Here is a 25,275-nt window from a genome sequence, read left to right as displayed (position 1 = left end):
GGCTTGCTTCCTCCTGTGTGGCTGATTCTCTCTCAGTATGCTTGGAAATGGCCTTTTTTTCATCTGGTTTCTCAAGTATTGCTGTATGTGTGGACCTGTGTCTGACCTTTGTCCTGTTGGTCTTTGTAAGGAAATTCCATGATGTCATCACCCCTGACCACGCAGTTCTTCCTTCTTCTCACTCTGCTTTCATGGACTTAGTGCTAGGTACTTCATTCAGGTGTGTGTGTGTATGTTGTGTGTGTTATGTGTGTGTATGTGTACATGCATGTGCGACACAGCACTCATGGAGATCAGAGGACAGCCGAGTTCTTTCTGCCTTTTTAAGAGTTCTAGACTTGTGCTGCTGAGCAAGCGCCTCTGAGCTGAGCCGAATCTCTGGTCTGTCTTTGTTTTTCTGTGCCTAGCATCTGCATGGATGTGCATGCAGTAGGGTTTGAATCTTCCCTTCCAGGACATTGTCTTTAGCTCCTGGTGTTTTGTTCTCTGTATTCCCAGTTGTGTCATTTGTTCCCCACCAGTTCCGACTCCTCTGTTCTTAGAAATGGTAGCACAGGACATCCCTGTCTGCTCTGAGCTCAGAGGGAGAGATCCATCTGACCAGTACGTGTGATGTGGACTGTAGTATTCTATAGAAAACTATATCGAAATAAAATAAAAGTCTGCTTTGGTTTCTGGTGTGCGAATTAAAGCGTGTATCTCAGATGAGTCGTACTTAACTAAGTGATCTGTGCTTTCTTCTTCAGGCTGTCAGTGTGGTACTTTACACTGGCCAATAATAACTCCTACCTAAGAAAGGAGTTAACTTTCCTGTGTCTGTCTCACTTGGTCATGGCCTTTGTTTTTCTGTTTTTGTTTTTTGAGATGGGACATCTTATTGTAGCTGAGGTTGGTGTGGAACTTGCTGTGTAGCCCAGGCTGGCCTTGACTCCTAGATTCCTGCTTTTGCTTCTAAGGTGCTGGGATTACAGGCAGATGTGTGAGAACACCCAGCTTGGTCACTGTACACAATACCTGTTGTATTTGCATCTTTGTAACTGATCTCTCTTTTTTTAATTGATTGTTGCAGACTTCATAAAATGAAATGGAATTTTCTTGCTTTGTCTTATGTGAAAGAGTGCTGAAATGTGACTTTAAATGGTTGGTGTGCCTCTGTGGAATAGTATCTTCGTTTAGTCTCCTTAGCATTTTAAATTTATTTGTATAAAGCTGATGAAATAATTTTTTAAATAATAACAATAGGACTATTTGTTTGTTTGATTGTTTGTTTGAGACAGGGTTTCTGTGTGTATCCCTGGTTGTCCTGGAACTTGCATTTTAGAGTACGCTGGCCTTGAACTCAGCCATCTGCCGCTTCTGCCTCCTGAGTACTGGGATTCCAGACATCACTCCCCAGCTGGAATCTTGATTTGTTTACCATAATTGACTTGTATATTTTCTTGTGACTTTCCTGTCAGTCGTGACAGATATAGGTGACCTATTTTTTAAATATTTTAAATAATCAATATTTGGCTTTCCTTTTTCTGTATTGAAGGATTTTTTAAAAGCTTTTTGGACTTAGAACCCCATCACACATGCCACCATCATCGTGATGTTATTATTATTGCAAATAGGTTTTCATGTAGTCTGGGCTGGCCTCAAGCTCACAGTGCACTTGGGTACAAGGCATGCATATGGTGCACTGTGGTATGACAAACATTTTCCAGAGGAGGCACAATACACACAATACTCATCCAGATAAGAGACTGACAGCAAAGCCTAAGTACCACCAAAGGCTGGGTTGGTAAGCCAGTGGGCTTTACTGGGGTTTCTTACAGGAGCAGAACTGACGGGAAGACAGTTGCAACACCAAAGCCAACCCCAGCATGGGTGACAGACAGCTCACAGAACTGGGGACCTGGAGCTCACTGCACAGCTGGCAGGCAGCTTACGTAGTCTGTAGTCCGGAGAGTGTTGTTTCCACGTGACCCAGTGGATAGTCATTTGCTAGCCACACGAAAGCACATTCTGATCTTAAAAGAAGGCTGCTGGTAGTCACGTGTCTTGCTTTTCACTTTTTTCAAGTTTTAAATAGTACAACTTCGCCACTTAGAGACCTTAAATTTTCCCTTTATTAAGGGTAGTTGTTGAAATGACTTGTATGCAAAGACTGAAAAGCTGGTCTATGAGTAAAATTGATTTAGAGTACATAGTCCTGTATTTTAGACAAAACTTTCATTTTCTGGCTTCTGGTTTTTAGGTGATGTTACATTTAAGATCCTGAAAAGCCCTTGGGTGATAATTAATGGCTTTTCTTTTTTTTCTAAAAGCTTTAGTAAAGTTGAGTTTTAGTTTTTAAGTTCACTGAGTGCTCTAACAGAGCATCATTTAAGGCCCTTCCTGTCAGAAATTTAATATAGCTATTTTTTTCTTTTTTCTTGGATATTTTCTTTATTTACATTTCAAATGTTATCCTTTTCCCCAGTTTCCCCGTCTCCTGAAACCCTCATTCCTTTCTTCTCCCCCTGCTTCTTTGAGGGTGTTCCTCCACCCACCCACCCACCCACTCCTACCTCTCCACTCTTGATTCCCCTAACGGGGGCAGCTATCGAACCTTCATAGGACCAAGAACTTTTCCTCCCATTGATGCCTGACAAGGCCATCCTCTCCTACATATGCAGCTGGAGCCATGTGTACTCCTTGATTGGTGGCTTAGTCCTGGGAGTTCTGGGGTTCTGAGGGTACTGGTTGGTTGATATTGTTGTTCTTCCTATGAGGTTGCAAACCCCTTCAACTCCTTCTGTCCTTTGTCTAACTCCTCTATTGGGGACCCCGTGCTCAGTCCATTGGTTGGCTGTGAGCATCCACCTCTGTATTTGTAAAACACTGGCAGAGCTTCTCAGGAGACAGCTATATCAGGCTCCTGTCATCATGTACTTCTTGGCATCCACAATAGTGTCTGGGTTTGATGACTGTATATGGGATGGATCCCCAGGTGGGGCAGTCTCTGGATGGCATTTCCTTCAGTCTCTGCTCTACACTTTGTCTCCATATTTGCTCTTGTGAGTATTTTGTTCTCATTCTAAGAAGGACTGAAGCATTCACACTTTTGTCTTCCTTCTTCTCGAGCATCATGTGGTCTATGAATTGTATCTTGGGTATTCCAAGCTTTTGGGCTCATTTCCACTTATCAGTGAGTGCATACCACGTGTATTCTTATACGAGTGATTTACCTCACTCAGGATGATGCCCTCCAGGTCCATCCATTTGCCTAGGAATTTCATGAATTCATCCTTTTTACTAGCTGAGTAGTACTCCAGTGAGTAAATGTACCACATTTTCTGTATCCATTCCTCTGTTGAGGGACATCTGGGTTCTTTCCAGCTTCTGCCTATTATACATAAGGCTGCTATGAACATAGTGGAGCATGTGTCCTTATTACCAGTTGGAACGTCTTCTGGGTATATGCCCAGGAGTGATATAGTTGGGTTCTCGGGTAGCACTATGTCCAATTTCCTGAGGAACTGCTAAACTGATTTCCAGAGTGGTTGTGCCAGCTTGCAATTAATATAGCTGTTTTTATAAGTACAATAAGTAAAGTAAAAGAATGTGCAGTATCGTAGCGCATTCTGAACATTTCAGTGTGTGTGTATTGCCATGTCACATGAAGGTTGCAGTGTGTGTGTGTTGCCATGTCACATGAAGGTTGCAGTGTGTGTGTGTTGCCATGTTACATGAAGATTGCAGTGTTGTGTGTCTGTTGGCATGTCACATGACGATTGCAGTGTATGTGTTGCTTTGTCACACCTATTGATCTTCTCATTCCCTCTGCCGTTGTGTAGAGAATCCAGGGTCAGTACTCTGATGATGTTTCACCTGCGCTTGCTTTTGTGTCTGTGTGTGCATTTGTGCATTGCATGTGTGTATGTGCCAGGGTGTGTGTGTGACGGTCAGGACAACCTTGGGTGTAAGTCCTCTAGGCTGTGTGGCCTGTGAGTTTCTGGGGTTCCCCCATCTCTGCCTCACAGCTCCCCATGGGATGGACAGATGCTTATGCTATGCATCCGGCTCTCGTGTGAGTTCTGGACTTCATGCTAGCACGGTGGTCTTTATTTGGCCTTGCCTTTCCATACCATCTCTACCTTGTTTAATTTGGCATTTAAATGAAAGGCTTAAATACATTCTTGTCTGAAGTTATGGAACAGAGCCCTAAGTATGAATATTATTAAGTCATGTCATCTGTCGACAAAATAATATTTTTCCTGACATACTTATTCTTCGATTCCTGATTTCTCTGTTTAAATTATGTGTGTTATCGGTGTATGCATGTGTAAGTACCGGTGCCCATGGAGTCCACAGTGGGTGTTGGATTGCCTAACATGAGTGTGGAAGCTGAACTTGGGCCCTCTTCAAGAACAGTAGCCTTAACCACCGAGCCATCTCTTCTGCTCACTCGTGTTAGTTTTTAATCTTACCTTCTTTGAGTGCTTAGCTCATGGCCTGAATGTATACCCATTCTTCAGTTTCTTCTCAGTGCACAGCGTTCTTCAGGGAGGGTTCGTTTATGCTTCTGCTTTCCTGTGTTCTTTAATTGCTCTCTAGAAATAGATGGTTTCCAAATAAGGAGTTTCTTGCCTGAGTGTGAGACAGCACTCTAGCTTCCATTAGACACGACCATTTGCATATTCAACAGGCCTTTCAGCAGTATGACAAAAACAAACAAGAACCTTGTTGTGACTGTTGTGTGACAGACTTCCTGGGGAGACATGGCACACACATCCCTTCACCCCTAGAAAGGTAGCCCATGACAGACCAAAGTATGGCTGTGGTAAACCAGTGTTTTATTGGGGTTACTTATGGGAATATGGGTGGATGGGGTTCCTTGCAGGAGCAGAAACAACGCAGAATACCTGGATCACTAAAGCCCACCCCAGCGTGGGTGACAGCTCACAAAGTTGGGGAACCTGGAGCTCACTCTCGCGGGCAGACAGCCCCACCGGTCGGAGTTTCCTTTCCAGTTGCTCAGTTGTTCTGAGCTTCTTGTGAGCAGCTCACCTGTTTTTTGTTTTGTTTTGTTTTTTAATGGAGCTGGCTGTGCTCTGCTCCATTCAGGCTGCTGCTTTACCCTTCCAGCTCTGTGTGTTGTCTCGGTCTTCTGAGCAGCTGTTTTGGGACGGACTCTTCCTAGTCTTCACTGCGCATAAATTCTTGGGGAGGGGTGTGTGTGAGATTCAGTGCAGATTAAAACATCAATATGTACCTGAGCTTCTGGGCGAGGGTTTTCGTTTTGTTTGTTAGCGTAAAAAAGAAACACTAGGAAGATTGATTTTATTCTTTCAAAAATGTAAAACAAAGAATTTTACATGCCTTAAATGTTTATAGCCAAATGACTTAAATGTGTATTTGATATAGAACAATATGTACTACTTTAGAAATACTGTGTGTATTAAAAATACATTTTAAGCAGCAGATGAGATTACTAGCTTTGCTCAATTAGGGACAGTTCTGCAAGGAAGTTGTTCTGTGTCTGTGGGCACTGATCTCCCTGTTCACGTGCTCGAAGTGCTAATGTCACAGGCAGCATTTTACCAACAGGCTGCTGATTTGTCACATTTATTTAAGATCTGTATGATGCCGCCTGGACTTTTATCTATTAAATTCAGAAGCCTGTACAATTGAACCTAGATATTCTTTGCATGTTGGCTGTACATTTCTGTGAATAGTGTGTGTGTGTTCTCAGCATAGGTATAAAAGATCGTCAAAGTACCTTCTAATGGAACTTAAAGATTATCCCTTTGACTTTAATTGGAAATACTATTTCAGTATTCCAGTAGTAAGAAATGGATAACCTCCTGTTTTGTTTTTTAATTGAATGCATGTGTGCTGTGTGTGTTCACATGTATGGGCTTGTGTGTGGAGGCCAGAGGCTGACTTCTGGCATTTTCCCCAGTTGCTCTAGGTGGTACTTTTTGTGGCGGGTGTCTTACATAGCCTGGTCCTCCCTGGTTCCCTTAGGCTCCTCGGCAGCCAGCTCCAGGGACCTTGTGGGTCTGCCACCACTCACTTTCTCCTCCCAAGGTTTGCATGGGTGCTGAGACCAGGAGTCAGGTCTCCATGTTCGTGTGACATTACCCACTGAATCAGCTCCCAGCCCCGCCCCTCTTAACATTTGGACAAGTACACAAAAGTCTTCGTAGAAAGCTGTCTACTGAAGCATTGCTTATATAAATAAAACCAACAAACAGAAGCAAGGGTCAGTATTGAGGATGAGTTCAACAAATACATACAATTGTTTAGTACAGTTTTATTCTTGAATAAAGTTAATTTGTATAATAATAAAGAATAATGTGTATAGAATTTTTAAAACTACAGAATGGTTCTGCCCTGCTTTCAAATATTCAACATATATTTATTTAAGTCTGTTTTGTTTCAATAAATGTATATGCTAAGCTTTTAGATTTCCTAATTGTATTTGTATATCACGCTTATAAATGCATCACTTTTGTAATATAAACAAATTGATAGATGTAAAAATAATATAAAGAATGAATATAGGTGTGCTAGTTATTTTTGTTGCTATGGACAGAATACCCAAACAAACACCTTACAGATTAAAGATCTGCTCTGGCCACAAGCTTTCAGAAAGCGGCGTGTAATGGCCACCTAACTCCACTGCTTTCCAGCAGTCTAGAAAGAACATGGTAGAGGATGGCCCTGGAAGGAAGTGCTTCACCTCCTGGCAGTCGGGAAAACAAGAGAATTAACAGGGAGGAGACTGGACCAAGGTAGACCCTTCACAGGCCTGGACCGCATGACCAGCTCCTTCCAGCTCCTTCCCATGGTCCCTTGCTTCAGTGCTTCCAACAGTCCACTCAAAATGTAAATCTGTCAGTGGATTAAAGTTGGTAGGTCAGAAACTCCGTGATGTGATAGTTTCAGGAAGGAATTCCAGAGACACCCAAAGGGTGGTTTGCATTTTCCTGGGCTCCCCTCGAGCAGTCAGGTTGACCTTTGGGACTAACTGCCACACATGTTCTCTTTCATTTCCTTAACGTGTGGTATACCTGTAGCTTGCTGGTGAGCATTTGATGGTCTCATATTTACAAGGCCATGAGTTAGATTCTAGCATTTGCATATAAAGCTATATACATCCTTAAGTACTTGGGCCTGGAGAGGTGAAGCAGTAGTAAGAAAGCTTGCTGTGTAAGCGTGGGGCCTTAGTTACTTTTCTATTGCTGTGATAAGACACCATGACCAAGGCAACTCATAAAAGAGTTTATTGGGCTAGAGTCCGTGGTCGGGAGCATGGTGGCTGGCCTGCAGGCAGGCACTGGAACAGTAGCTGAGAACGCACAGCAGAGAAAACTAGTTGGGGTGGCATGGACTTGGGATGCCTAAAGCTCGCCCCAGTGACACACCTCCTCCAGGAAGGTCCCACCTAATTATTTTCCAACTGCTCACCAACTGGAACAAAGATTCAATGGATGGGTTTGCTTTTTTACTTAAAATTAAGTGATGGTGATACCTGTTACGCCAACACTTGGGAGGCCCACTTAAGAGAAGCATAGGTTCCATGACAACCTGGCCTACAATAGTAGACCCAACTTCAGTTTAACAGACTGAGAATGACTGTCCAGTAATGAGTGTGTCGGAGTTGGATAAACTCAGGCTGTCAGTTTGTTATGTAGGAAATACTTGATCTCATGAATGAGAGAGAGTGAGTTGATTGAGAGCCTGGTACTAAATCTGGCGAGTGTCCAGGTAGTAGACTAAGCACGAAGCACCCCTACCCCCACTGAGACTTGAGCCCCAGGGAGTTTGGAGAATGGCCCCTAACAAATAGAAGTGGGAGCATTAGCTATGGATATGGAAGGTCACCCAGTCAGGTCTTGTGGTTAGCACTGAGGTTTTTTTAACTAGCTTTCTAGTCCAGGGGTTAAGATGACTCAATTTTAAGAATTAATTGGTGACACCTAACTCCTGCAGAAATTCAATACTGGTCATGATGGCATGCATCCTGAGATTTCTTGTGAGAATGAATGACCAGGAGAGGAGACCTTCCTAAGCCGTTTGAGGTCGATGTGTGTGGATGTATGATATATAATGAATATATGTGCGCACATGTGCATATTCATCACGTGTGTGCTGTGTGTGCATTTACTTTTGAGAGACTGAATTAGGGCCGGAAGGTAAGGCGAACGAGCATGCCCCCGGTGAGGCTGCGGGCCTCCGAGCATGACCAACTAAGGCTCTTGTTTGTGTAGCTTTTACCAGCTTTAGGCATGTTAGATGTACATGTCTCCTTTTGTTGGTTTTGATTCTTAGGTTTCTCTGTCATTTTAGTGCCTCCTTGTGGGAGCTTTATTAATGCCAGTTATACTACAACTGAGGAAGCTAAGGATTTTGTTTGTAGTTCTGTGTTTGTATTCTAAAAGAGATATTGAAAGTAATTTGATATAATGATGTGTAGTTTTATGGAAAACTACGAAATTTTTGAGCTCATTAGTTAATTGAAAATATATTGTTTATAATATGTCTGGCTGTAGCAAGTTGTGCTTTTGAAGTATCAGTGAACAAAAGAGCCAGAAATTCCCACTCTCTAGGGTCTGTCTTCCATCAGGCAAGGCAGGCGCAGTAAAAGATCCTTGCAGGTGTTGAAAAGTGGTGGGCTATGGCAAGGAAAGGCAGAGAGCAGGAGAGGTGTACTTGGGTACTGGGGGTTGCAGGATGTTATATGCATAGTCAAAGAGCTGCACATCTTTGAGAAGGGGACCTTGGCAGGAGGCACGTCTACAGAGGATTGCTTCGAGGACTATTCTAAGGACCTGGGTTTCTCTTCTGAAAGTTGAGAAGTTGTTCTAACGGGACCCTGTGCAGACTCAGGAGGCAGCTGTTAAACCAGAGATGTGGCAGTAGCCATACCCGGATGGAAGTCCAGGAGGTGGTAGACGTGGGTACATCCCAGGTTAGAATAGAGGCCAGAGGATGCACAGAGACTGTAATGCCAGTGGGGATGAGAGAGAGGCATTGGGGTGGCCTCGCCATTTTCAGGATAGAACTGGCTTCATGAGACTTGAGTATGGGAGTTGATGAGGCCTTTGCATCAGTGGGATTTCCAGGAAAGGTGAAGGGACAGTGCAGGTAGGAGGAGGGCTGGTGTAAGAGTGCTGTGAGCAATGCTCAGAGCCCTAGCAGGGCTCTGCTCAGTGAAAGGCCTAGAATCTAGGTTTCATAATCATTTCTCAAATATTTATCAAGTTGATACTGGATGACTGGAGGCCCCAACAGTTAGCAAGTAATACAGTGGTTAACCTACTGCAGAGTAGAATTGACAGACAGTGAGCACTGACACACATGGGAATTAGAAGTGAGCTAAACAGTGGAACAGAGAGGTTCCTGGGAGTAGACAGTATGGCCAGTTATTCTCACGCCAGGCAAGGGAGCAGGTAAAGTATCCTTTTACATGTCATTCATACACAACAACGCCATCCCTTGAAGGGTGTAGGGGACTTTACTACTCGTCAGAACAATGCTCTCATCCCCAGAGTTTCTAGTGTCCCTTTCTTGGCTAGTTTTTTATTCTTTGACCTTTTTGTAATTGACTGCAGGAGTTTTAAAAATAAGAACTGAACCAATGCTGGGCTTCAAACCCAGGACCCTGTAAGTCTTTGCTATCTGTGTTTCTCTTACATGCTTTCCACTTTGAAATTTCCCATGGTCTGCTTGAAACATCATTGCATGAATAGTTCTAATGTAAATGTTTCTCTTCCTGTACCAAAGTTATGAAGGTATGCCTGCATTTCCTTCATTTATTCAACAGGTGGGGGGTGTGGCTTAGTGGCAGCTGACCAGCACGCATGAGGTCCTAGGTCGAGTTTCTGGTAGGGACAAAAAGCAAAGTTTATCCACAGATCACATTCATCAGCACCACTCACTGGAAAGTGTTAACTGCCCACTGACTGTCACTTGCCGTTCTCTTCCTGTCCGTGTGAGTTCTCCATTACAGCCACCATCTAGGCTCTTGTTCTGGTCTGCTTGTCTGTCTTTGCACTGAGCACATGTCTTTATTATTGTAGTTAGCCTTCGTGTTTGCTAGTAATTGTTCTTAAGATTGCCCTTTGGATACGCCAAATCTTTCACGTGTCCATATAGATGTTAGACTTTCTGGAACACCTGCAGGATGAAACCCATTATCCTTAAGCATTGAGCGAAGGTGACACATCCTTCCGTGACAGGCTTCTTTCCCAACTGTGTTCTCTTCAGATAGCGCACATCTCTTCTCATGATAAGTGGATAAGTGCCGTCAGGTGGCAGATTAGCCGGTGATGGATTCACGCACTCTGTATGTGTGCTCTGTCTGCATCCGTGAGGAAGCAGTGATGTGCGTCCCTTCCCCAGTTTGTTGTTGCTTTTTTCTATTTTGCTTCTGACATTAATTTGCTAGTTGGTTTATTTTACTATCAGTGTTGGGTAAAATTTTTGTCTATCTCTTAAACTGTGGGGGCAAGAGTGCTTTCACTAGTATGATAGTGTTGTAAAGTTTTGTTAAGTTTTATTTGGTTGTGAATGGTTATTTTATATGTAAGTGGGAGCTGTGGGGCTGTGGTATGCTGTGGATTGGAGGACACTGGGGGTGGTTCTCTCCTTCTAGCTTAAATGGCTTCTTGGGGTCACACTCTGGTCGTCAGACTTGTATTTTGGGGCTCAAGCCCCCTTAGCTGCCGAGCCACCTGGCCAGGTCAACTCCTGTTCTTAATTGCTGTTATGTAGAAGTATTAAGTTTATCAGAGCCTTCTCTTCATGAGAGCTCTCTAGACTTCACTGTGATTCGGTGCACTGTGTCATTTCCACAGGTCATGCCCTGACCCTCATCCCTGGAGTGACATTGCTTATGTTACTCCGGACTTGATTTGCCCCTGGTTTTGTGCATTAGTTTTAGTGTCTGAAAACATGTCCTGTAGCCTTTCTTCCTGAAATATCTTTGTCAGGGAGTAATGGGTTCCTAAAGAATTGGTACCTGCTCTCCTTATTTTCGATTTCTGAAAGGTTACATATGAATTTCTATTTTTTTCTTTTTATTCCTAAGTGATTTAGACATAAAACTACAATAAAAGCTCATTAAGTGATTTCTTCAGGAAAGGTTTTAAATTGTGGATGGTGGTTTTTGCTTTTGTTTTGTTTGGTTTTGGTTTTGGTTTTTCAAGACAGAGTTTCACTGTGCAGCCCTGGCTGTGCTACAACTAGCTCTGTAGACCAGGCGGGCTGAATTCACAGAGATCTGGATCAAGAGTGCCTGGGTCAGTTCTTTTCTTTTTTTAACAGAGACATTTTTTACATTTGCCTCCCTCCTTTCTTCCTTTCTTGGTGCTGGGACACTCTGGGCCTGCCTTGTGCTAGTTGCCCTAGTGCGCACGTACAAAACTGGAGTCATGTGATGGCCTCTTCTGTGCAGCCTTTCTCCTTTGCTGACCTTCAGGCATCCCTATGACTGTGTTTGTGTGTGGCCAAATAGTACCCACTTGTATGATCGTCCATTGTTTGTTTATCACTTGGAGGTTCTTCTGGGGGACTCCCTGAGTGAGTGCTTTATCTCCACATTGTACCAAGACTGTGTGCTGTCAGCTCTGGAATATGTACAGGAGACGGAGTTGCCAGATTCAGTGGTACCTCCGTGTAAGCTTGTTGAGTGGTGACGACATTTGCCATGGCGCCTGTATCTTCAGCAGGACGTGTGGGTTTCTGTCCCTCTACTGTTTGCTGTTCCGTCTAGTTTTTACTGTGATAGTGTTACAGCCATCCTGCTGCTGTTGGACATTACTTCCTGTTTTTCCTAATGCCCTGCGGTTTTAACCTACGTTGTGGCTAAACAAAAGCAGTACACGTTGGTGTTGCTTTCTTCCAAAGGGAGCCGTTTGCCTCTGGTGTTGAAATACCCAGAGATTACCTTACGTTGAGTGCGGCTGATCTATTAAGTAGGACACTGGTCTAAGAAGAGATTGTGTCCTCTCCTGTGAGCTTGAGCTTCTTGAGAACCCTGTGACTTTGGGCCTGCCCCAGCAGTCAGTCACCTTCCAGCCATCTGCGTCACTGTCACCTCCTGGCTACTGTTTTCCCCGCTTCACGTGGATCTTCTGAACTTTTATACTTAAATTTTCTTTTTTTCTGGTTGTCAGAGATTCCAAAGAACTCTAGCTTTCTACTGGGCTCAACCTCTGAGCTCAACACAGTCAAAGAAAAGTCCAAGGTCTAGCGTGTGGTCTTACATTTATTTGACCCCTCTTTCTGAAGGGGGAGCTTTCAATTCATTCTCCCAAACTTGCTTTGTAGAGCCTTCAGGTTGTGTCTTGTTTTGTTTGCTCATTTGTGTTTCCCAGCACTTATTAGCTCTCATTAGCAGGAGAGTTTGTTTGTTATACCTAGTAATGATGATAGTGATTCAAGATGAATTGGAGATTGAATTACAATCAGATTGGAATTGAGGTATGTAATTAAAAGTGAGATGTGTGATTTGGTGGATTTTTTTTTTTTTTAAATCAGAACTAAATTGTTAAGTGTATAAAGGTAGACAAAGACCTGAAGATGAGATTTAAAAATTCTAAAGGTTAGTGATTTACTGGATTTACTAATAAAGAGGTTAAAAGTTGTAATTTTTTTCTATGTGCTGTTGGCTGAAGAACAGTGTGTCTGTCTTCTGTGTGCTGCTGTATTCACATCTGGAAAGCTATATAGTAACTACAGGTGGTAAATGTGAGGAACTGCTGGACTGGACATTACCATAAGGTCTGGAAGGAAAGGGCAGGACAGATGTGTGGATTATAACTGAGTACATATGTGTGTGTGCGCACGTGTGTGTGTATGTGTGTAAGTATGTATGCATATATGTGCCTTCCTACCCTACAGGCCGAAATGAGGATCTAGAGAGAAACTAACCAGCTATTTTCCTTTTCCCCCATAAGAAGGGAGACAGGTGTCGAAGGTGTGTTTGTGTGCAGGCACATGCACTCGCATGTGTGTATGTGTATGTGCGCGCGCTCACATGTGCATGTCCTTTCACTCTTTTGTGAACTCTCAGGTTTAGTGAGTATTTTCATTAGGATTGTCAAAGTTTAGAGGCCCCTGTTTAGAGGCCACCCGTAACATTCCCACCCTATAGTAGTGACTAGCACAGAGCTGTTGAGCCGAGCTGCCAGCTCCTATTTAAAGCATTCTCCCAGTGCCGGTACTTACCCTCTTGACAGCGTTCTCTGAGACTTCTTGTTCCTTTTATGTATTTTGCTGCTGTTATCTCCTTTGCAGGTAAAAATCTACTATTAGTAAACATCTAGATATCTTCATAAGGAAAGGACACTTAGTTTTTTAAATGTAACTTAAATAACAACAATAGACACATTAGAGATCATAAATAAAGTTTATATAGCCTGTTAGAAAATTTCTTTCCCTGTGAGATTTTAAAAGTTAAAACACACTTTAACTGTAGTCTGCTTTCCAAGGCACTGAAGTTATGAGGGATATTAAATATGATATTAATAAATGCATCATTAAAATGCATCAGAAGACACTGAAATGGATTTATTGTTTTGTTTATATCCAGTTTAGTAATATAGACAGCAGTGATTCCATATGAATCTTTCATACATTATTCTGCCATTCCTCTTGTTTGACTAAGCTGTCTTCTTTCAGCCACCCACACAGACTATGCCAATGGGTCCTGGAGGGATGAGTCAGAGTGGCCCTCCACCCCCTCCCCGCTCTCACAACATGCCTTCAGATGGAATGGTGGGTGGGGGCCCTCCTGCACCACACATGCAGAACCAGATGAACGGCCAGATGCCTGGTAAGTTTTTCTCCTCTAAGACATTAACACCAGAGTTGCTTAGCAACTGGAACGACATGGGGGCTCCGGGGATACTAGATTGTTGATGACAAAACTGCTTTGAATGCCCCCGAGTACAGGCTCGCTTCGAGTTTGTTAGCTACAGAGCGACGTGACCTGTATTCAGTGTTTATCAGGCTGCCCTTGGGCTTTGATGTAGCTGACACACAGCATTCCTCTGATGAACAGAACTGGCTAAATTTAGTCTGTCTGAAACTATGCAATACAGTCGGCTTTAGAAGCTTTTGGGGGGGAAAGGGATTGTGCCATGGCTTAAGAATTAAAACCTGTTCATGAAAAGTACCATAATGTTTATTTACCTGAAAATACATTGATCTCAGAAGTAGGGACACTGCAAAACCACATGGGGACAGGAACAGAATTGCCCCTGAAGTGCCTAGGGTATTTTTCCTTGCAGATATTCCTGAAGCCAAATCAAGATTGTTATTAGTACATATATTTATAGATTATGGCTAATCTGAAGTTGATTTAGAAGCAGTATTAAAAGCAGAAGGCTAATGTAAGCTTTCTTAACATTGCGTCCTTCCCTTTACCTGCCTGGCGGTAGCAGCAGTACAACACTGACCTGCTCAGGCCATTTGGGTGTTTATCTGGTTACCTTGAAAACTATTGTGTTTTATAATAGATAGTCCATAGCATAGGTTTTAATAAAGTGTACTCTTCCTTTAATAAGAGCATATTTTTACTTTCTGGGGACAAAGATTATTTTCATTAGCCAGAAAGCAAAGAGCACTGTTCAATTACCAATAGAGTAAATTAACATAGCAGAACCATTTTATTATTAGCCTGATAATTGAAATGTCCAGCATAGTCTCTTACTTGGCTGGCTGTGCCTTTTGTTGCATTGGTGTCCAAGGAGGACGGACATACTAAAAGACTCCAAGGGAGAGCACTGAGCCAAGAGATAAAGTAGACTGCTTTAGAAGATCGGTGTGCAGCTGCTAATGCTGGCGGTAAATGGTGTTTCTGTCACTCATCTGTTTCCTGCTAAGGTTCACACACTGATGGCCCCCACACAGCATGGAGAGAGGAGTATACACAGACTACTTTTTAGTTTCCGGTTAGGCTGTAGTTGAGAGAAAGTTGCTTGCCAAGTTCATGTCTGGCTCTCTAGGACAGCAGCTTGAGAACTGGGACACTGTGCTAGCCTGGGTTAGCCAGTTGCGAGCTCTGTGAGGTTGTGTGGTTTAGAATATTAGCCAGCTCTCCAGAGTACAGTGAGGCCTAAGACCAACGAAACCTCTGAGAAACAAATAATTACTTTTAGCTTGACATATTGGTTTACCTATAAAGCATTATGTAATAGAGATTTGTTCTTTTTATTAAAAGTGCTAAATGCTTCTTCTTATGTATGTGGCTGTGTCTGGAAGTCAGGGAGGTTTCGGGGTCTCTGTCCGTCTTGTTCCTACTGTAGCTGTGTGCTCAGGCCAGCTGCCTGTGGGCTGCTCTTCTGTCTCACTAGGAATGCTGGGTTTCCGGTGTGTGCACTGAGCTTAGATCAGTGGGCTTGCACAGCAGGAACTACTTTTACCTGCTAAGCCATCTCTCACACACCCCTAAGATTAAAGAGAAAAGATTATCAACTAATGAAGAGATTTTCTAGACTACTCTAGAGCTTCTAAAGCAATTTCTAAATACCCATTACTGTCTTAAAAGTACAAAGTTTACTATTTGGTATAAGAGAATTTGAAAGGCCAATAGCGTATATTTCCTTCCATGAGTTTAATTTCCTAGCATAGTTTTTGTAGTTCATTTATATCACCTTGATTTTAGTGTCACTTACATCATTTGATCTTGGCTAAAAAAAAATCAATCACAGCTTTTTTTCCCTTTGAATTAAATTTATCAAAAAAGAAATTTGTCATTACTGGTTTTTGTTTTTTGTTAAGCCTAGAAGGTAAATCTCCGAGCCCAGAACCAAAATCAAAAGACACTGAAGTTCCTGAACCCCTTGCCTCTCCGAATGCTTGGTTCTGGGTATGGGGAGAAAGAAAGAGGGCTCGTGTAGATTTTGGTTTCCTTCCTTCCTCCCTCCCCGCCTCCCTCCTTCCCCCTCTCTCTCCCTCCCTCTGTCCCTTTTTCCCTTCCTCCCTAAAGGAAATGCCCTTTACATAAGCTCTACCTTCAGTGTATGGAGAACTGTCTCATTCTCTTGGTGGCCATGCTGCATCCTTTTTTTTTTTAAATAAAAATGTTTTCCGTGTTTGTCTGTCTGTCTGGAATGTATGTGTGTGTGTGTGGTGCCCAAGGAAGCCAGGAAAGGGTGTAGGATCCCTTGGGACTTTAGTTACCAACAGTCATGAGTTGTGGTGGGTTCTGAGAATCAAACCCAGTGCTCCGGGAGGAGCCGGTGCATTTAACCACTAGCCATCTCTCCAGTCTCACATCCTTCTTGGTGGATGTTTCTAGTCTGTATGCCATTTCCTGGAAGCTTAAAGTCTTTTGGTATGCCTATGCACATGTATAAATTTTTGCATCCATTACATATGTGTACCCCAAAACTTTCTACCTGTATGTTCCTAGAAGTTAAAGTATTGGATCCTAACTACATTTTAAGCTAGGTGTAGTGGTGCATGCCTGTAATCCCAACACCTGAGGTGGAGGCTCAGGAGTCCATACTCATCCTTTACTGCATAGTGAATTTGAGGCCAGGCTGCTACAGAATATTTGTGTCATCAAACCAAACCAAAACCAGGACATTTTAAAATTTGCCTGTCATTGCAAATTGTTCCAAATGAAACAGTACTTGCTTAGATTTGTATTCCTTCAGCTGTGTATGAAAGTGATTCTTCATAATGTGCTGGGTCAGAGGTTTGAGGCAGGGTCCCCCTGAACCTAGGCCTCACTGACTGGGCTAGACTAGCTGACCAGCAAGCCCAGGGACTACTGGAGTATGGTGTCTCCCCCTGCATTTTACATACATCTGGGTGAGCCAAACCCAGGTCCTCATGCCTCATGGTTAGCACTTTACCAACTGAGCCAGGTCCTCAACTTCTACTTTAGGTTTTTCTGTTATGTTCAAACTTGCTTTTATGGAGTTAAGTGCATCCATTTAACACGGCTCTGAGCTTCCAAGCATACTCAAGGCCTTCCCTTTCCAGCATTGTTTCCAAAGTTCTCATGTTTGAAGTTAGTTTTTATGTTTTGTTTCTCTTTTAATATTTAATTTTTCACTAATTAATTAGTTAATTAATTTGTTCACTTTACATCCCAATATCCAGTCCCCTTCTTCTCCCAGTCTCCCCCTCTCTCCTCCCCTTCTGTGGGGAGGGGGAGTTTGAATTTTTTATACATATGAAATTAGTTGTAGTGGAAGGAATGAGGTAGGGACCTTACTGGATGCTTTTTCCAGCTGTCCCCGCCCTCTCTGTGACCTCTGTATCTGTGGCCCATGGATATAAACACTCCCGTTATCGTTTACTTCTAACTATTTTATGTATTTGGCATATTTTTACACTCTGTGCTTCAGTGACCTGTTCATTCAGTTGCTTGTGTCTGCTACTACTTCACAGTACTGCTCTGTGAGTCTTCGCTGTCCTAGCAAGCTTGGATTCCTTCCTGTTCCTCTCCAGGCAAGTCCTGGTTTTCCACGATCAGTTTCCTCATCACTAACCTGGGAAACTGACACCATGTACCTGATCAGAGTTAGTTACCATTTAAGCTGTTTGCTTATTTCCTGTTGATTAAGTATTCAGTTTGTTGCTTAGACTGTTAGTTCAGTAATGAAAAACAGACTTGTACCATGCACCTCCGTAACTCTGTCCGTTCTGACCATTTCTCTTTGAAGGGCCTAACCATATGCCAATGCAGGGACCTGGACCCAGTCAGCTCAGCATGACAAACAGCTCCATGAATATGCCTTCAAGTAGCCATGGCTCCATGGGAGGTTACAACCATTCTGTGCCGTCATCCCAGAGCATGCCCGTGCAGAACCAGATGACAATGAGTCAGGGGCAGCCAATGGGAAACTATGGTCCCAGACCAAACATGAATATGCAACCAAATCAAGGTAACTGCCCACAGCACTCCTGTCCCTCTCTTCCCCAGCTCCAGCTCCTTCACACCCCTCCTCCCAACTCGGGATCTCTTTCTTATTATTATTGGGGTGTAGCCCACGTGTAGCTCATCACTAGGTGTAGGGATTCCTTGTGGAATCTTCTCTGTGCATATTGCCATTTCACCTGGCATTGTCATACTGGTCCTGTTTAGGCAACTGTTTTTTGTTTTAAAGATTTATTTATTGTTATATATAAGTACACTGTAGCTGTCTTCAGACGCACCAGAAGAGGGCATCGGATCTCATTGCGGATGGTTGTGAGCCACCATGTGGTTGCTGGGATTTGAACACTCTCTTACCCGCTGAGCCATCTCACCAGCAACTGTTTTATTGAGGTTTCATAGGTACGTTTTCCCTGTTGTGTCTAGTAGACACTGTCTGTCACCAGATACCCTAGGTCTCTGGCTCTTACAACCAAGCTGGTATGAAGGGGATGCTTTTTAAGACAGGTTTCTACTCTGTAGTTGAGGCTGGCCCAGACTGGGGGAAGTTCTGCCTCAGCTCCTCCATTGCTGGGATAGCAAGCGTAAGCCCCAGAACTGAACGTTTCTGTTTTCCTTGAGTCGAATGTGTATTTGTTTTGGTCATTTGAGGCAGCCTCTGTCTTAAGTGTCAACTGAGTCACAGCTGTGCGCATGAGTTGAAGCTGCCTTGAGTCTTTTTATTTGTGTTTGTAAATTAAATTGCACTTGGTTTGCCTTTTGCACCTTTTATTTGGGGTTCTGTGTTGGATTGTTTCTTAATGCTGGCCACTGGGTAAGTTACCTAAGCAAGCGGGCACACCGTCTGCCCTCACAAACAAGCTCGCCAGCCTTGTTCTCTTTCACTTGCTGGGGAACTTCTGGTAACTCCAGATGGCTTTCCTGGTGTTTGAGGCAGGGAAGGGTTTGCCTTCCAGTGTTTAGTGAGGGTGCCTCCGCACCCCTAGCTAGCTACTTAGCATGCTGGAGTGCACTACAGTTTATTAGTAGTCTTAGTGAAGTTGTTACCATGGTTCTCTTTTAAGTAAATAATAACTAAAAGCTGATAAGTGGCGCTCTGTTCTGCTAATTGCTATGTTAAAGCATTTGGCACATTACCACCGTAAAACTATTTCACTATAAAATGTAGTGAGCCTCAAATTTGATTGATACCAAAAAAAAAAAAAAAAAATCAGATCACTCAGAGGAAGTTGGGCTTGTGTTAAAATTATTTATGATCAAATATTATAATTTCAAAATACAAGTACAGTTATATAATTTGGATTAGAGGTGCTCACGTTACCTGGGACCCATTGAATCAGAAGCTGATTTGACAAATAAAAGTTTCATTAAAAAATTGTTTGTTTTGTTTGTTTCATCATAAAACCTTTTTTTAGGTAGTTTTTATAACAGTAAGCCATATTTAAATATTTCCCTGTGTAGACGGCAGAGATTAGCACACACAACATTGCAGGTGGTCCCTTTTTAGGCAGCTTAAAAAGTTCTAAAGATGAAAGGGAACTTTTTTTGCATTTTCTCCTCTTAAAAATTTCTTTCAGGACCAAAAGTTTAGTCCATGGTTCTGCCCTGCCCCAAGTCTCAGATTTAATAAAGGTTTCTTTAATGTTTTTGTTTGCATTGTAAAGGGCAAAAATCCTTAGACAAGCCTCATATTTTAACATTTATCTCTGTATTAAGAAACACTGAAAAAAATACTTAAAAGTAGTTGTATTGTTTTCTACTGGGAGTTGTTTTTTGTTGTTGTTGTTGTTAAGATTTAATTTATGTGTGTGTGTTTTCCTGCATGAATGCCTGTGCACATGTGTGTGTCTGCTTCCTTTGGAGGTCAGAAGAGGGCATCCCCAGGAATGGAGTTAGTGGACGATTGTGGGTCACCATGTTGATGCTGGGAGCCAAACCCAGTTCCTCTGTAAGAACAAGCGCTTGTAACCACTGAGCCACCTCTTCAGCCCCTAGTTGTTCATTTCGAAATACAGTTTGGTTGTGTATCCTAGTTGGCCTTCCTCGGCCTGGTTAGTTCTGGGATGACAGTCATGTGCCACCATTTTTTTATTAACAGGGCTTTTGAGTCATGGAAACTAAATTCTAAGATGCAGCTTATGGTTAGTGGTCACTGGTAGGATGAGCTCTCAGCACATTCAACAGCACGTTTGAGAAAAGGGAGGAAGGAAGGGTTTGTCAAGTGACCCATCACAATTGAAAAACGTAACAGCTTCGAGTTCTGTGGCAATTCACTAGTGCATTGTATCATTTGCTAATGTGTTTGTATTCATGCATAATGATACTTTTGTAAACTGACTATATACGTTATAGTTTTCTCTTCTTGCTGAGGCTGTACCCACAAGTACACACCTACCACACAAGTGCACACCTACCACACAAGTATTCTACCAGCGAGCTACACCTCTCACCTACCCTCAACCCCAGAACGGCAGTAGGTTCCTAACAGGAACACTGCAGGGAGAGTCTAAATGCATTCATTCTGGTAGTGTTTAAACTCACTTCCCCCCACTCGCTTGTAAATTGAAAGAATTCTGCCGCCCCTTCCAATCTTTCTACTTTGAATGTGATATTAAAGGGAAAAAACACTCTCCAATTTCTTTTATTGTAATTTTACTTATTCATATGAAATAAATCAACGTGTAGAAATTTTATTCATTTTTATCTTTTAGGTTGTTTAAGAAGTAGAGAATGAGTTTGTTAGCTGACTACTGGGGCTGATGTAGTCAGGCCACGCAGTAGAGTGAGGCAGAGTGGTCGGATGTGGAACCCTTTGGACTTTAAGGTGCTGGGTTCCATTACGCTATTTCCATGTATGTGTTTCCTTACACCTTTTCTAGCTTGTCCACCTGCCTTCCTGTGCCCAGATCACCCCTTTAGCCCCTGCCTCAACACGTACTCTAGTCCTCTCCCTTATAGCAGCTCCAGCTCCCTCCCAACCTCCCCTTTCTAGTTGGACCTCACCAGTAAAAACTTGTTTTAGCTTTTGAGTAGTTTGTGAGAAAGTTTGAAAGTTAGAAAGATAGTAACAAATCGTTGAAACTTGTTAAAATATACCATAGTATCTGCCTCAATGTTAGCTGCAGAGGCTGAGCAGCCAGGGAGTGTGAACCAGCCTGAGCAACACAGCAAGACTCTGTAAAAAAATTATACTAGTTATACTTTTGTATATTTGTGTTATTGAAACGCATATTTGCAGCAGTTGGCTTTTAAACAGGTTATATGTGATGGTATCCATATATATGTGATAGTATCTAAGTATCTATATATGTGATAGTATCCATCCATGGATATGGGATAGTATCCATTGGATATGTGATGGCATTGTGATTGGTATCTACTCTCAGTTTGTTGAGTTTTACACATCTAGAAGTTGAGAAAATAGAATTTTTTTTCAACTCAGTTATTGAACTATAATTTTAGCAAAATAATCTCTGTGCTCTCTTTGAGCAAATTTTAGTATTAAACTTGTGGCACACCAGTCTAAATATAACAGGCATCTCAGCATCTGCCTCCCCATCTTAATTCAGTCTTGTCCAGGTGAAGGTCTTCAGTTGTCCCTTGGAGCCTTTACTGTTAGAGCCGTGTGCCCATGTACACACCTGCATGGAGCGAGGTGCGATAGAACTGAAAGCCAAAGAGGCCGGAAGTGGAGCTTCTCTGTTCACAGCCTGGTGCAGAGAAGACTGCTTGGGGTTATGCACGTCTGTTTCCTTAATGACTAGGAATTGGAACTAAATGTCATGTCATAATCTGGAAAGATGTTTAATCAAGCAAAAACCCACAAATGAGAACAGAAAAAGCCTCTGGAAATGGCCCACAGTTCTATTTGCTAGAAGCAGTGTATTATTCATTCATAAACATTAAGTGTAGCTTGCTTTACTTAACAGAAATGAAATGTCAGGTGTAAAGAGTTCCACAATTGTTTTGTGTTAAGAATGTGCTTCAAGAGCTCTATGAATGTAACTCTTAGGAATTAGATTCAAGCTTTGAGCTTGGGGCTTTTGATAAATTGATTCAAATTCTTAAAGATTAAGTGAAGTAGGCCAGTGTGACTACGTGGTGGCTACACACCCTGGAGAGCCTGAGCTTGACTCTAAGGTGTCTGTGGTAAAAGGGGAGAACTAACTCCTGGAAGTCGTGTCGTCCTTTGAAGGCTGGAGAGATGGTCCAGTGGGTAAGGCTGGACTTGCTACTCTTGCAGAGGACCTGGTTCAATTCCCAGCACCCACGTGATGGCTCACAACCGTCCAGAATTCTAGTTCCAAGGAGACTGATGCAGGCAAAACACAAATAACTCGAGAGTTATCTTCTGACCTGCCCACCCCACACTATTACTCCCACCATGAACGATGGTGATAACCAAGCTTTTTCTTTTTAGATAGACATAAGCATTGACGTTGATTTTTTTTTTTTTTCCAATTGTCATAGGGCAGCAGTATCATCTTAACTTATTTCTATTCTCGAGGGCTTGCCTCACTTCTGAGTGGAGAGCAGGTGTGAGTGGTTTCCAAACCGCCTTTAGGTTTTGTGACTTTTTGGAGAACTCGTAGAGCACAGCTGAGTACCATTCTACGTGTAATGTGTTAGGTTATTGTCCCAGGGCACAGACCACATCAGGAAGCAGAAGAGGTGCGGAGGCAGCATCCAGAAAGGGCAGTGGGATGATGTTTCTGTTCTCTCCTCCTCCAGCACCGGGAGACATGGCTCACCTAGCACGGTTATGAGAAGATGCACACGTAGTTTACCTGTGCTGTGGACTCCATTGGGTGGGTAGATTTGATCAATAGATTACCCCCATGATAAATCTACATTAGTCCAATGTAGGAACTGTAGGACATCCAATATTGAAATTAAGACAACTATAGTATATGGGAGACTATAGGGGAGTTTTTCCCGTACTGGCCTCACTACTATGAAATTAAGGGAGCAAGTCATGATTCACTCACTAAATTTCAAGAATAGAAAGTTAGAAAACAAAAGAGTTACTTGAAGTATTCCATGGGAATGTCTTGTTTGGTGACCAGTGTTTTGGACGACTGGATCGTGTTATCTTTGTTCTTCCTTACCATCAAGACTGGCAGATGTTAAGAATATTGCCGATCCCGCAGTTGCTGTGAATCCAGGGTTTGACGTGTATTGCAGCCTTTCTGTTGTAGTCCAGACCAGCTATTTTGTTATAATACGCCAGTTTCTACTTAGAAAAGTTAACCTCTGATTAATGTGAAAACTCCAGAAGATGTAAGAAGCCTAGAACATGGACTAGGAGACACTGCCAGACTTGATATGTTTTAAATGATTCCATACACATAGTCTATAGGCACAGTAACATACACTTAGGCTGTTCATAGAAATCTCCGTAGTTTTCATTATGTAATTGTTTATTTTTCTTTCTCTATACTCTTTGTTCATGACAGTCAGATGCTCTGTTTGCTTCGGTCACTGTGCATCATGAGTGATAATTGACTGGCTAGGTGTGTGTCCTTCTGCTGTGGCATTGTAATCATCAAGCCAGGTGCCTGTGATGCTGGGATCCACACTGGTGCTTTGTGAATACTAGGCAAACAGCGTAGCAGCTGTGCTGGACTCCTGACCCCAAGCGAGGCGCTCTGATGTTGCCCATCCCCAAGACTGTCTACTTAGACAGGGTTCTTCACAACAGATTGTCACTGTGCCAACCAATCCAGAGGTTTTGGAATTCAGTTCAGTCACCAACAGATGTTTACCTACGAATTTCTTTATGAGTCACTGTGGAGTTTAGTTCAAACTATAAGTATTTAGTGAGGGCTGCTAACTAAAATATGCCCTAGCTTTGTCTGTTGCTACATTTATTAATCCATAACATACTCAGTTTTTTTTTAATTTTTTAATCACTGGGAAGCAGTATCCATAATACAGTAATCAGAATAGTTTGTGAAAATGCCTGCGATGACCATAAGAAAACCAGAGTAGAGTGTCTTACCCCACTGCTAGTGACGGTCTTGAGGTTGTAGCTAATTCCTTGTTATGGGGACTCTGTGTCTGTCCTCTACTCTCAGGTGGCAGCACCCTCTCGGGGACCACCAGAAATGTGGTGAATGTCAGCAGGACTGAGAATCACAGCCATTAAAACAGTTACTGTAAATAAATGTCTGGGAAGGTCGTTTGTGTGTGAAGATAGAAGTGGATGTGCATATGTATGTGTGTGTATGAAAAATGATTTTAAAAAACACCATTTCTTCTCAAATTAATGAACTATTAACATTTGTAAGTTCTTTTTGGTCTTAGTGTAAGCCCCTGAGATGTTACAATACCTGTCACATCTGTCTGTCACCCTGGCTCCTTGCCTTGGGCCTGGTACATAATAAGAAGCACTCAAATTTGCTTCTTGACAAAATTTTCTTGGAGCTCATGATTTCAGTGACATAAAGTATAGCAATTTTGGGCTATTTTTTTTGTGTTTAATGTAGAATTGTTATTGTAGACTGTGTAATAAGTTGTAAAATTCAAAATGGATTAGAGTGGAAATGGTAAATATTTGGTTTATGTCCTTTGCAAAATACATGAAAAATTTTATCTTAGATTAATGAGGTATTCTACATCTTTGTGTATGTATTATCTACTTTGTAGTGTATCTGATATCAGCATTATATAGAAACAGGAGTATCTGTGAAGTGAGAACATATGCTGCTGTTATTTGCAGCAATGATTATGTAACATTCGTTTTGGAATGCTTCTTTATTCTAGGGTGTGCATTTGTAGAGTTGGTAGCCTTTGTCCTTTAACTTGTTTCCGTTAGTGTGTTAAGGAAAATCATGTGTGCCCTAGATAATCAGAATTGAGGTTTTAAACTCTTTCACGGATGCACCTTCAGGGGGTGGTGCAGAATGCCTGGTCTGCGGTGCCATCCAGCCCCATTGTCTCTGGATTTACATTGATCCTGAGTGATGTGAGGGTCTCTTGGGGAAGTGACAGAGAATACAGGAGGGCGGTAACTGGTTTGGAGCAGCTGGCATTCCCAAGAGATCGGGCTTGGGTGGCATGGTCTTGCCCGGCTGGGCCTTGTGCTGGAATTTCCTTTCTCCTGGAAGGACTTTCAAGTGAGACTAAATTTTGTTGTGATAGATTTTTGATATTCTCTCATCCCCTAGCTATGACTTTCATTTTGGCTCCAGTATACAGATATGGTCTAACTGCACTGTTACTTCTAAGTTGGGAGTTCTTTGGGCATTTTTTTGATAATAAAAATAAGGCAAACCTTTCATTCCTTGAAAATGAAATTTTAAAAGGCGCAGTCAGATTGACAACAAATTATGAGTAATAGCATTAAAACTTTTTTATCATATTATGTCAAACACTCATGAATAGAGCAATAACCCAGTGGT

At 42.4% G+C, this 25,275-nt stretch overlaps 1 protein-coding gene across 5 annotated transcripts in view; it reads left to right on the top strand.

Annotated features, from left to right (window-relative positions):
* The window catches only part of Ss18 (SS18 subunit of BAF chromatin remodeling complex), a 56,130-nt gene that overhangs the window by 13,483 nt on the left and 17,372 nt on the right, over nucleotides 1-25,275 (top strand). For 3 of the 5 annotated variants that reach the window (XM_021150366.2, XM_021150365.2, XM_021150367.2), the window contains exons 4-5: nucleotides 13,660-13,813; nucleotides 17,661-17,882. In XM_021150366.2, coding sequence (XP_021006025.1) covers nucleotides 13,660-13,813; nucleotides 17,661-17,882 — 376 coding nt within the window. The remainder of the gene's footprint in view (nucleotides 1-13,659; nucleotides 13,814-17,660; nucleotides 17,883-25,275) is intronic. The other 2 variants (XM_021150369.2, XM_021150368.2) reach the window with 1 other exon arrangement.

Source organism: Mus caroli, chromosome 18 (genome assembly GCF_900094665.2).
Source record: "Mus caroli chromosome 18, CAROLI_EIJ_v1.1, whole genome shotgun sequence".
Lineage (NCBI taxonomy): Eukaryota > Metazoa > Chordata > Mammalia > Rodentia > Muridae > Mus > Mus caroli.
The sequence above is the reverse complement of the archived record's forward strand: the minus strand, read 5'-3'. Positions and strand labels throughout refer to the sequence as shown.